Here is a 13,525-nt window from a genome sequence, read left to right as displayed (position 1 = left end):
GAAAACGAGGAGAGGGTTCACGTCCAGGGGGATTCCGCGTAATCTAATACTTCTTTTATTTATTTATTTTTTTTAATGCATCCATCAGGCGTCGTTTCTTTTTTTTTTTTTTTTTTTTTCCATCCCATAATTACATCGCCCGATAAGTATTTGGTGTGTCGGAGCACACGTTGATAATCTCTCGTATCTGCGGGGTTACATAAGGGATTTTGATAGCCGTGTCTGTCCCCTTTCTGAATGTCAGCAATCAGCCTTGGGGGGAGCTGTGGTCTGTTTACTAGAGGGAAGAGGGGAAGGAGAGAGGGGAGGAAGGGAGGAAGGGAAGGAGGGAAGGAGGGAGGGAGGGAGGAAGGGAGGGGGGAGAACAGGAGAGAGAGAGAGAGAGAGAGAGAGAGGGCAGGCAAGAAAACTTTTCACTTCTGAGGAGCCACAGAGGAAAGCGTGTGTGTGTGCGTATGTGCGTGTGTGTGTGTGTGCGTGCACGCGTGTGCTGGAGCGGCGACCATGCAGGTAATAATAATAATAATAAAAAAAAATAAAAAAAATAAAAAAAAATTAAAAACAACAACAACAACAACGCATTAGCTAATTGCTCCGAACTTTAATTAAACGTCATTCGCGATCGGTTAATTGCGCCGATTCTAGCGGGGGGGAGAGTGGCCTGCGACGGGCTCGGGCTCGGGCGGACGACGCTCCGTGTCCCGGACTAATCCGATCCGATCCCGGTCACAAATACAACGTTAAATCCCAAACTTTTTCTGCCCGTCGCCTCTCTCTCTCTCTCCGCCTGCTCCTTTACAAACACCACCCCCGTCGTCGAAGCCGACCGCGGCCGCACGTACTCCGCTTCAAGTCGCTTTCTTTTTTAATTTATTAGTATTATTATTATTTTTTATATATCGACTAATTCTCTCGTCAATTACGACTCGGAGCTGCTGAAATGAGAGTTTCCGTGGCCATGTGTTGCACCGTAAGTGTTTAAGGTATGGATTTGGGCGCTGGGACGCGTCAAGAAAAAAAAAAGAAAAAAAAAGAGGGGGACTGCTTTGGGCGGCGAGGGAGGAGGAGGAGGAGGAGGTGGTGGAGGAGGTGGAGGGTGGAGGGTGCGAGTTGTTTCTACCACATCTGTAAACGGAGCCCACGTTCATTAATTAAATGGCTTTAGTCCGGCTAGGCCTCAATTTGCGCCGCTGAGCAGCAGGCGGCGGGCGGCGCGACGCTACATGCCCGACTGGCAGCACGCAATCAGCGGGGTGAGGACACTACTCGAGGCCGAGGCTTCTCGCTCTCTCTCTCTCTCTCGTGTGTGTGTGTGTGTGTGTGTGTGTGTGCGCGCTGGAGCCTAAAAGTGAGTGTTATTTAGTCTCCGCGGGTGAACCGAGGCGGTGTTGTTGGGAGCCGCGGCTCCCCCACCTCCGGGCCCCCCGGAGGAGCGGAGGAGGAGGTCGGAGGAGGAGGTCGGAGGAGACAGTTTGAGGAGCGGTTAATTATCTCCGCCTGCTAACAGGCTAGCTAGCAAAGTGACACGACTGTTAATGGCTCGACCCCCTTTTTTTTTTTGTTGTTTATTAATTTAATGGTCGCCCGGCCGGAGACACCGAGGGGACGCTGACGCCTGCCCCCTTGTCTTTTCTTTTTCTTTTTGCAGTTTCAAGAGAAGTGTGTCTCTCCGCTGCGGGGTTATTTCTCAGAAGCGACCAGCTAGCCCTTCTCTCCCAGGAGCGTTACGGGGGGCTCCGCCGCCTTTAGCACCGCTAGCTAATTGATTCGTCTCCGGTCGGCGGAGCTAATTAGACCGCTCGTTAATTAGCCAACTGTGGCGGAGAAGAGCGTCCGTCTCGTTATATATCGGCTTTTTAATGGTAAACCCCGGTGATGAGGAGCTGTGCGGCGGTGATGTGCTCTGAACACGGAGACCCGTCGACATGTTATCTGGCCATATAACCGAGCTAGCTTGCTAATTGGCATGACGAGGAAGTGAGCACCGGAGCTGTGTTGGTATTTCTCCTCTCGGGCTTGTGTGTGTGTTTGAGTCGCTGTCTTGTCTTGGCTGCATCTTGGATTATCAATGCTTGCAGGAAAAGGAAAAAAAAAAAAAAAAAAATCAAAACAGTGTGGTTTAAAACAACAAAAAGAAAACCGGACTATTCGTGGTGTGTTTGATTTCCTTGAAGCTGCACGGGAGTCGTAGTTTGTGTGAATCATGCATGTTGAGCAGATGCAGCATGGTGTCAGACTGTATGTGATGCATCGGCCTCATGGTGCTTGTATCGGTCTAAACGGGCAAATGACTCGTCGGAGGGACATTACAGGCAGTGGTTTGAGTTTTACTCGGTATTGTCTGCGTTTAATACCATTTATGCGCACGTATGTGATGTTGGGTCAGTGTGTTTTTTTTTTTTTTGAACATTAGATGACGTTTAGAGCTGCAACTAGCGACTATTTTTCGTTATTGGTCGATTTGTTGATTGTTTTTCAATTAAGTGTTTAGTGGGTCGATCTTTTAAAAATGCCAGGACATAGTGAAAAACATCCCCCTGGTGTTTCTGTAAGCCTGAAGTGCTGCTTTCAATGTCCCGTTTTGTCGCAAACAACAGACCACGAATAAAATATAGTGAGGTTATCATGGAGACAGTAAAGGAGTGAGAAAACAGTCACATTGAAGAAGCTGGAATCCGAATATTTGCATATTTTCATTAGAAAGATGACTCAGTAATCAACTAATTGTTGCTGCTCTAATTGAAAACGGAGGTGTGAAGCAATTCATCTTTTATCTTGAAGCCACTTGGGTGTTTATGACTGTAATCGAAAACCTGCTGCAAGCATTAACATAGAGGCTTTTTTTTTTTTTTTTTTACATTACAAAGGTGGCATTTGAACCATTGCATTATTGTGTAATTTGATGCTATCATTGCAGACAAACTAATGGGAACCTCCCTACAAAGCATGGTTAGCATTGAAAACAAGTCTGAAACAACTTCAAAGACGTGTAACATTGAGATGCGGATGGGATTAGTTTTACTTCTGAAAATGATTGCAGTGTTGTGATGTGTTGCTTCTGATTGTGGGGTCAAATTGTTAAACATGACAATGCAGGTCACCTAAAATCGGGCGCTTGATCAACAAACCCTTCTTGCTCTTGGTCACATGAAATCCCTTCTGTAAAGTTACTTCCTGACATCACATTTGCATTCCTTTTTGTATTTTCTTTCTGAAGTAGTTTATACTTGCATGTGTGGTTTAAAAAAAAGAGATGAGCAGCACTCTCGAACATCTGTTTTTCTTTGTTAGGAGGAGTCTGGAGAGACAGTGTGCAGTGAAAGGAATGGAGTGGCAGAGTGGTTGTGCCCCTTGTGCCAAAAAGGGCAACCAGACAGATCTTCCCTTTCTCTACATCTCAATGAGCAACACAGCGTACTTCCATCGTGTGTAGACAAACTGCTGGACATTGTAAGTGTGGCCAAAATATGTCATATGGCTGGAGTAGCATGTTTTTTTTCCCTCCCCCCCAGCAACTTGTTATACACCCTTTGGGGCATGACCTAATTATGTTGGGTAATAGATCAGTTATGTGCATAAAGTTTAATGAGCCCACTTGTTGCCGAATGATTTACAGGGATTAGACTAAAAAATATATTGAATCATTCATAAGGTTGTTAAATTTATTCTTTCTTGATTTGTTTATTCAATGTAATGTTTGCTTTTGAGGTTGCAAAGATAAGAAAGCCTGAGAGCTGTCGGCTGAACTACAGAAGTAACAAACACTGTGTAATTATGTGACGAGGCAAGGGGAGAAGTATGAAGTCACGGCAATGAAGAAAAAACAGGAAAAGCACATTCACAAAGGGGAACAGTGATCACAAGTAGACTTTGACCACATTTTATAAAAACTCTTCCTATGTATGTGAGCTTGACCAAATTAGTGGTTTAATTGCTGCCAAAGTGTCTCTTGACTCTGGTGCTGCAGTGAATGTTAATGTATCTGAAAAAGGATCCATCAGAGAGCTGCATACCTTTTTTAATTTATTTATTAATTCCCTGTTTTGGTCAAACATGAAAAATAAAAACATAAAGAAGAGTGAGTAAAACAGGCTGAATGGATTCAGTTTATTTACAAACACTATAAATATGTATAATCTTATATCACAATCTTCTACACAAAATCTTTTACTGTGTAATAACAAAGATGGATGCTCACCAAAATTAATGTCCAAGTGTGTTATTCAACTTTCTCACCTAAATTATGTTGAGGTTCAAAGGAGACCTGTTTACATACAAGCAAGAGGAAAATAACCTGTTTATTTCTGCATAATCTGCATGTGCATTAATAACTAGTTTCAATTGTGTCTGTTTTCATGACTTGTTTGTGCAAATTCCCTTTTTGCACTCGGCAGTTTGTTCTTTTAATAGTTTCAATATGTCTTTGTTTGGATAAGCGAGTTACCAAGTAAGTCACTTTGGAAGTATTTGTTGAGTAGACATCAAATGTGGAACAAGAAAAAAAGTAAGCACCTCACTGAACAAACTGTTTACAGTGAACCATGATGGTTTAGTAATGTATAGTGTTAAGAAATGGAGGGAATTTTATTTGTGGATGAATTGATCAAACAAGCCTTAATTTATGCCTTCAGGGTAATTTGCAAATTAAAGGCCAGCCAGGCTTGCTATGTGTAATACAACCACACATCATCGAGTCACGCCCAAATGTTGTGCCGCTCAAAAGCTACATTATAGCATTCAGCTCCTCTGAAAGGAGCCATTGCAGAGAGAAGTTTGCTGTGGGGATTTTTGCTGACTCCCCCCTTCTTGTTAAACAGGCTGTTCTCAAACAGGCTGCCAGCGGAGTACAAGAGGACAAAGGTGCTCAAAAAGTTTCAGGTGAGTCTTAAATACTGAAATTATGAAAAGAAATTGGCAAAATTGAACTCTATATAAACACATGCATCTTATCTGTTTTTATTGTAACAACACTAATTAAGTGGGTTATTATAACATACATCTATTTGTGGCATTGGAATTGTGTTACGCAAATTATTAAACTATGCATAATATGGAAAATTGCCTCTGATGTGGGCTGTGGATAAAACCATTGATACGGCCACCCTTACAAATCACATTCAGTACGTCTGTTATCGGTTAGTACTCCTGTTACTGGAACATAAGAGTTAAATGTGTATCCATTTTATCAGATGCTGAATCTTCACAACTAAAGCACGCCGAAGACGTCAGTTCAGACCCCTGCCAATCTAGCGAGAGCTCAGACGCTACCCAGACGCTTGCAGACAAAGAGATGGAGGAAGAGAGAATAATGGAACAGGAGGGAGGTGAAGCTGAGCCAGAAGAGGAGGGAAATCCACACACCGGAGCCAAACAGCAAAATGCAACTGAAAACACAGAAATCCCACATGCCAGTGAAAAGTCAGTTGTTAAAAATGGTGTGCCAGCTGAAAATAACACCCGGTCCTTCAAATGTAACGCCTGCCTGGAGAGTTTTCCCAGCAGGACTGCCTTGAGTGTTCATTATAACTCTGCATCCCACATTCAGAGAATGACAACAGGCTCTGCAAGGCAAGGTGCAGAAAGTAATCTCCCAACGCCAGCAGTTCCAGTCCTGTCTCGGCCATATATATCAAACAAACCCTACCAGTGCGCTGTATGTCGAGTCTCTTACAATCACGCCATCACCCTCGAGAGCCATATGAAATCTGTCTTGCACCAGACCCGCAGCAGAAATGCTGGAATCGCTGCACATGCTGCAAACAGCGCAGGAGCGACTGCGATTTTGAGAGGCGGCACGACCAGCGCTCTGAACAGTGTAGTGACCACTGGAAGTGGAACCAGTCAGTTGGTTACCAACTGTGCTGCTCCCGGGACATTGATGGTGACCGCTGCAAACGAAGGAGAGCGAATTCCAACATCACAAGTGGCTCCCTCCCTCCTCACCTCTCCGGTGGCCTCAGCTCAGGCGCTCTCAGCCTTTCTCACCCTCCTCACATCAAATCCCAATACCCTCTCACACTCCCTCCTGCCCTCCCTGTTCGCGGCTGGTGCCGCTCCTGGTGTCACTGCACCTCAGCTCGTGCCTCAGCCTCAAATGGTCATGCCATTGATTTTAAATGGGCTTCAAGCCCAAACTCAGCAGCACCAAGAGAACCAGCAAGGCCAGCTCCTTACCCAATGTGTGCCGTTCGTAGGTCTCAGCCCAGCCCAGCAAGCCCTCCTAACCCAAAGACTTAACAGCCTACAGAACCAGTGGCCCTCTGCAGGACTTCCAACAAACATACAGCCCTGTCTGGAAGAGCAAATGCAGACTGTAAAGTGTGAGAGAGAGCAAGAAAGGCAGGACAGCGATGAGACAGTCGTCGAGAAGGTCTCGGATCAGATCAAAGACAGGGACAACAGGACTACAAAGGACATTAAAGCAGAGAAACCTACGGAAGGCAGCAGTAAAGAACTTGCACAGTGTTGCAATAAAGAAAGCAAAGTGAAGGTGGAGAATAATGAAGACAATGAGAAGGCACATGGAGATAGCACAACAGATGGAGACGGCTCAACTAATCAGTTGGACCTGGAAGGTGATAAAGCAGCTAGCCTGAATCTCTCCCCAGCGGGCACAGAGAAGAGCCTCCGCAATAACAACCTCTCGCCTTCTGCATCTGTGCCCAGCAACTCGAGCTTCAGTCCTGTAAATTTAAACCTTACGCTCAGCCCTGATTCTACTCCGCAAAAATCACAATCAGGCACAAGCCCGTGCGGCTCTTTTGGCACCCCAAAATCCAGCCCGAGTACAAATGCCTTAACTATCGACCAAACACGACTTCATTGTAACACAATGGGATCCATTTATCCAGACCTTCCAGCGCTGTCGGAGTTCCAGTCGGAGGTCCTCTGGGCCTTCTTGGAGTCGCGGAGTGAGGCTGATGCGGCGAGTCCTCCTCGGGAGGACTGTGAGGCGCTGGGCAGAGAAGTAGGTCTTTCTGAAGAAGGGGTCCGCAGGTGGCTGACCCAAGCCCGACATGCCAAACAGAGACAGAGGGCGACGGAGTTGGAACACCTGGCTGCATTTTCAAGACAAAACCAGGGTTCGGATAATGACTACGATGATGAAGAAAGCTCATTGATTATAGCGGAAGGTGAGGATGACGCCGAAGCGTCAGGTAGTCAGGCAATAGATTTGTCCAGTACAAGAGGGAAACGGAAACAGAGGAGTTTGGGAAGGGACGGTCGGGGAGATTCCTGTCTCACTTCTGACTCCGAAAATGAGGTATACACCTCTGTCATTGTTTCTGATGAGGAAAGTCAGAATGGGTCTTACAGGGAAGGTCCTGAAAGCCCCGCTAAAGATGAAGCACAGCGGGAGGTCCATGGTGATAAGGGGTCAGTTGGAGGAAAGGTATTGCGCTCAACAACTGTTTTTCTCTCGGATGCAGAGGATGAGTACGAAGATGAGGAGGGTGGAGCGGGTCAGCGGAGAAAACGAAAGGGGGAGTTTGAGCATGACGAGGTGGAGGTGAAGAAGGAGAGACTGGACCCAGATGTGGATCTAGAGTTGGAGGCCCAAGCGGATCCTCCAGGTTCACACTCTCACCTTGAGATTCCAGCAGGTGCTCTGCACTCACTTCCTTTGTCCCTCACTCCCTTTTCTACTCAGTTTCTTAGCCCCTACGTCCTTTCTCTTACTCCTTCACTGATTGGAGATGGGAGCAAAGTACCTATCTTTCCCAACCCGCCAACCATCACGCGCTTCTCTGGCTCTCTTCTCTCACAGTCTCTCTCCTCCCATAACCAAACTTCTCATTACTTGTCCAATGGTGATGACTGCGAGTCTGCTCTGGATCTCAGTATGGGGAAAAACAACTCCAAATCTGCTTCTTCCTCATCTTCTCTTGCTGATAAAATCGCAGCACAGAAGGGACAGTTGCTGGACGGGCTTGGACTGAGGCCCACATCCAAAGGTCTTGTAGTCGTCCAGGTTAAGCCAGAATCCATCACTGCCGTACCCTCTTCCAACAGCAGTATGAATCTGGTCAACTGCTGTAATATGACTAAGTCTACCATTTACATGAGAGCAGCAGAGAAAATGAATACCACACTCTTGGAAAGAGCACGAGAAAAGGAGAGGGAAAAGGAGCGAGAGCAGCAGCAGAGGAAGTCCAAAGGAAAAAGATATCGGGATATGCGGCGTTCAAGGACCATTATTCAAGCTGAACAACTTGACATTCTGTATGGCTGCTATTTCAAAGACCCAAATCCTGGGAAACATGAGTTTGAACAGATTTCTGAGTGGGTCCACCTTCCAAAGAAGGTTGTTCAGATTTGGTTCCAAAACATGAGGGCAAGAGAAAGAAAAGGGGAGGTCCGATTCATCAGCGACGGTACCTTGGCAGCAGTAGGCAAACCTCTCATCAAATTTACTTGGCCTCTTTCCAAACCCATATTCTCCAATAAGTCTCCTCCAAACAATACTGGGTGCATTACAACTACTCCAATTGTGCGCACCCTCATGAAGACTGAAAGGGAGCCTGTAAAGGAGCTGGGCAAACCAGCTTTACTGAAAAAAATAGCCCCTGTTCCTATCAAGCCCAAGGAGGTAGTTTCCTCCACCACAGCGTCTCCTGTGAGCAGCAGTGCTTCTGCAGTGCCAAAGACCAAGCTCGAAACCACCAGCAATGTCACTATGGTTAAAGTTGCACCCAAAGTCAATAGCCCTGTCCTCTTGGCACCTCCCAAGGATCCAATTCCCATCGCCCCACGGCCAGTCCTGAAACGAAAGCTGGAAGAGGAGAGCGAGGAGGAGAAGACTGATGAGGAGAAAGACAATGAAAATGAGATGGGACCCGGACCAGGGACCACTAACCGCATGGTGCCGAAGCTCCCCACGACTCCCATCAACAACAGGCCTTCAGCCACAAATGTGGTGCCGCAGAAACAGAATGGGCTGAACTACTGGACCCCCAAAGTCCCAATTAAGATAAATACGCTCTCAAGAGAACAACTGGCTCTTCCCACACACACCCCTCCTCGTACCATCCCCCCTCCTCCCACCCCCAGCATTGCACCGGTCAGCCCGAATATCCCCAGCTCTGCCAAAGTAGCCAGCCCTTCCACCCCGGTTGTAGCTAAATCGAGCCCCACAGAAAGCAGCTTCCTGCCCCACTCATCCAGCCGTAGGCCGCGCACTCACTTGTCCTGCCTACAGCTGTCCATTCTGCAGTCGTGTTACGAGACCTGCGCCCACCCAAACGCCATGGAGTGCGAGGCAATCGGCACAGAGCTCAACCTGCCGCTCAAGGTGGTGCAGATCTGGTTCCAAAATACCAGAGCCAAGGAGAAGCGGTGGAGGCTGCAGCAGGAGAAAATGGTAAGCCGGCAACTCCAGAAGTCTTTCCTGCAGAATTCATTCATGCCACTACACTAATGAAGACGTGTTGAATGAACAGCCAGGTGTCTCACTGGGGAATCGTGAAACTTTTTTTTTAGTAGATATCACATTGGGTTGTTTTTTTTAAATAGACAATTCAAAGTATGCAGTTCAAGAGGGAAAACTTTTTGTTTTGTTATTGATTTGTCAATGTTGTCTAAAATGCATTTAAGTGGAACAGATTAGATGTTTCACGTTACTTTTTTGCTACATTATAAGGTGAATTAATAATATCAATAACATAATATTAATTTCAGTCATATGCAATATGCAGCCTGGAAAATGCGTCGAGAACCCGTTAATGAATAACGTGAAACGATGGGAATGTCTTGAATAATCCAATGAAATGGGTACATTGCAAATATAAGTATTGTCACCATATAGTCCTTCTGCTCAATAGCCTTCGTTGGCCTAATACATCCTACAGAAAAGATAAGATACAAAATCTGAAAAATGCATATTGTCATGAAATGTATACTGCTGCATTATTACTGGGACTGTAGTAACTATAATTTTTGAAGAGCACCAAAATAACTCAGTTTTCTATCTCTTACCTTGTTAGCAATTATACAGTCTGCTTAATTTTTTTTCTTTTCAGTCTAAAACTACAGAAAGTTGTGCTGTTAGCAGATCCAATATTAAACATATTCCTTCTTCCCCTCTCTATCTGTTTCTCAACTCCAACTCCGGGTTCCCAGTCTCCTCTGTCAGGTGGGAAGGTGGACATGAGCTCAGGAAGCTACCTGCAGTACAATGCGCTCAAAGCAAATCGCCCCATCCTGCCCAAGCCCGTTCAGCTAACGGTTACCGAACCTCCAGCCTCCCCAGTGGCCGGCCAGCCGGTGCCAAAGGAGACCCTGACGGGCCACTGCGACGCCTGCAACGTCTCCTTTGAATCCCGGGCCGCAGCAAGGGCCCACGTCTTCTCCCCGCGTCACCTGGCAACCCTGAGAACCACTAACTTTGGCCAGCCGACGGCACTCGTCAACAAGAACGGGAGCGGTAACAGCGGACCCGGCAGCGTCGCGCCGGGCTCGCAGGTGTCTCTTTCCTCTACTGGCGCCAGCTCTGGCGCTGGTTCTGGAGGGGAGATCATTGTCGAGTTGCCTCCACCGACGGCCACCAGCAACAGTTAAGACTCAGATCAGGATTGGTCTGCACACTGACTTTATTGTGGGGCCCATTTGGGCTCCTCATATTTTAATAAAAGAGTTTGAGCACTAATCTTCAAAAGCTAATATTCTTTAGTTTTTGACGTTGGCTCCCCCTGCACCCGCTATCCTTCGCTGACCCGTCACTGACTTGATATCCGTTAATCTACAGAGTTCATCTGGAATCAAATACAACAGCAGACTCTTTCCATGCTGCTTGTCACTTAATCAGTTGCTGTCTGATGAGTGATTTAAAACCCTTTCCAGTTTTCCCTCAAACACTTTATCCAAACATTTTTGGTCCTAACCCTGTGGTTATGTGCTACCTTAGTTCCAAGACCTTCCTATAATTTGTAAAGGCACTCAACTTGGAATGCTTGAGTTGATGCAAGTTTTTCTTTTTTGGCAGTGGTTGGCCCGGAAACACCTTTTGGGATAATAACATGAAATACTCACATTAATAACTCCCAGTTTGCTCCTGTGGAATTGTTTTGTTTTTTTCTTCTCGCGCCTACTTTTACTTTTAGGGCAAAGATTGCTTGGATATAACGTAACTGGACTGAACCGTTGGGAGAGGAAGAACTGGTATTAACCATCATGTTTTTATTTGCAACAAGAGTGTGCTCTGAAGAGTGTTGTGTCTTCTCATTTGGGATATAAAAGTGGTACATTTGAGAGAATAGGGCTGTTTGAATCGCCCCCATTTCCATGTTCATATTTTCACGACAATCCAAATAGACAGCGCAAAAAGAAGCTGAGGAAAGTAGAATCTTTGGCATACCGCACTTTGACACATTTTACATTGTTTGAAATGTTTTTAAGCATTCTAATGCAAGTGTCTTTTTATGTAAAGATACATTAATGCATGCTGGATGCCTTTATATAAATCACGAGAAATAAATTGATTTTTGCTAATTAAATGAGATATGCTTTAGGTGTGAGCATAACCGTGTCAGACCTGGGTATATAATCGGAGAAGAGCTTTGTTCCAAAATGCTTTTACATCCATTTGTTTTGGAGGGGGGGGGGACTCTGAATGTCATATTCTCTATCTAGAACATAGCAAATCCTGCCTGTAAAGTTGTCAGCATTCTTTCGGCCAAGGACTATAATTACCAACTATCTTGCTTTTACATCGAAGTTCTTTGACGCTGTAAATTTCTTCCTCCCACCCAAACGTGTGTGTGTGTGTGTGGGACTCATTTTGGAATGCTGCTCTTCAGACCTGTTGCGGGAGCTACTTGTTTTTACACCTGCTGTAGGTGTTTGTGTAAGAAATATGACAGCCTTAAGAGGAAAGGCCACCAGGTATATAAATTCAAGCCCAGGTGATCCTCGCATAATGTAGGTGAATTCATTTCACCCCTATGGCACGGAGGAGGGTCAGACCGATTTCCTAAAATTTTTGCCATGAATACTGTGTATAAGACGGGAAAAGTTAAGTACTCATTTTATTTACATTACGATATTTATACAAACGATAATAAAAGCAATTTAAGAACTGGCAGAACAGATTTCTATTTAGGTCAAAAGCCAAACTTCTAGAGAACAGGGCTTGAAAATGGGCTGTTTTCTTTGTTTTCCCCTCATTTTGCTCAGTTTTGAAGCAGAAGTAGTGATTCTGATATATGTGCTGTGAAATGAGATCTAATGTCTGGAAACCATGACAAGGGAGACAGTTGGGTATTACTATTATCTTTAAGGGACTAATGGTTACTCAAATCTAGGAAGCATATTAGGAAACAATGTGTCGACTGAGAGCTAATAAGATGGTGCTGTGTTGAAGGACACATAACATACTAAAGATGTTTTCCTTCAATTTAAGTTGTATATTAATGTTACTATTGATAGTTTTAACAAAATGCAAAACTGAAACATGAACTTTTGTAAAGAAATATATTAAAAAAAAATAACTGATATTCCAAAGTTATCCTCCCTTTGCTTTCTGTCATTCAAAAACCAAAAAGCAATCTTTAGGTCGACAGAGAGCGGGTGAGGCGTTCATAAATGCAAACTGTAAAGGACATCCCACGGCTTGACACTTGCACTAGTCCACAATTTTTGCACAAGCTACAGACATTTTCAAATGAACACAGCCATTACTGCAAGAGTCTTTTGGTGGTGTGTTGAAACAAGGAGGGTCAAAATTGTCCTTTGAGGAGTTAGAATTTGAACTCCTGTTGGAAACTGTATCTTGTGTGTAAAGCAAGGACTGCAGTGCTTGAACCTCAAGACCGGGATTACACACGCGTAAACACATACACACACACACACACACACACACACACACACACACGGTGTTGCACTGTCCAAACTAGATACGTTTTTATGGAGATCTGCTTTTTATTCTCATGTGTTTCATTGTCACTTTGATTATCACTATTGTTATAACTGTACTACTACTTATACGATTTATTATTACTACTCATCACTGTTTTTGATTATTATTGATCCATAATGGTTTTTAAATGCCACCCCTCTGCTCAAAAAGTATGGTATTCCTATGAATATTGAACAATAATAGTGGCAGTGTTGTTATGAATCGTTAGATTTTTGATTAAGCTTATTTTTCCTCCTCACTTGTACCTGCCTTTTTTGTGTTTGGTCTCCATTATGCTTTCTTTGATATACAGAAAAAAATAAAATCAGTTGAACAACAAAGCAAAGCTGTCTGATTGCAGTGCAACTGGGCCATATGTGTGTGCGTGCCACTGAGGTTTTACTTCTTAATTGATCCATAGGCTAATCTTAAGGTTTTACCTGGGTGGCATATTTAAGCAAAGGTCACTGAGGTCACGCTGGGGGGGGGGAGAGAGACTATTATACGATATAGCACACCGTAATATGCTTTGAATTAATTTGCTGAACAATTGGCTTTGCCAGTTTACTAATGACTGATGGACATATGATTGACAGAAACGTAATCCAATTAAAGGCCCACATGCGATTTGAG

The 13,525-nt window shown here is 44.7% G+C and overlaps 1 protein-coding gene across 2 annotated transcripts; it reads left to right on the top strand.

Moving 5' to 3' along the window:
- The first annotated feature begins 376 nt into the window (after positions 1-376).
- Positions 377-13,238, top strand: zfhx2 (zinc finger homeobox 2). Of its 2 annotated transcripts, none has more exons than XM_069151437.1 (5): positions 377-510; positions 3,292-3,450; positions 4,818-4,878; positions 5,190-9,361; positions 10,120-13,238. In XM_069151437.1, exons 1-5 carry the CDS (start codon positions 505-507, stop codon positions 10,555-10,557), a joined length of 4,836 nt encoding a protein of 1,611 aa, XP_069007538.1. In that variant the 5' UTR covers positions 377-504; the 3' UTR covers positions 10,558-13,238. The 2 variants fall into 2 exon arrangements, with proteins under 2 accessions (XP_069007538.1, XP_069007537.1); XM_069151436.1 differs by lacking the exon at positions 377-510 and adding an exon at positions 1,115-1,253.
- The last annotated feature ends 287 nt before the right edge of the window (positions 13,239-13,525 follow it).

Source organism: Embiotoca jacksoni, unplaced genomic scaffold (genome assembly GCF_022577435.1).
Source record: "Embiotoca jacksoni isolate LCO1_2020_lvr unplaced genomic scaffold, fEmbJac1.0.p SCAF_17, whole genome shotgun sequence".
Classification (NCBI taxonomy): Eukaryota; Metazoa; Chordata; class Actinopteri; family Embiotocidae; genus Embiotoca; species Embiotoca jacksoni.
Note: the sequence above shows the minus strand (reverse complement) of the source record. Positions and strands in the feature narration are given on the sequence as shown.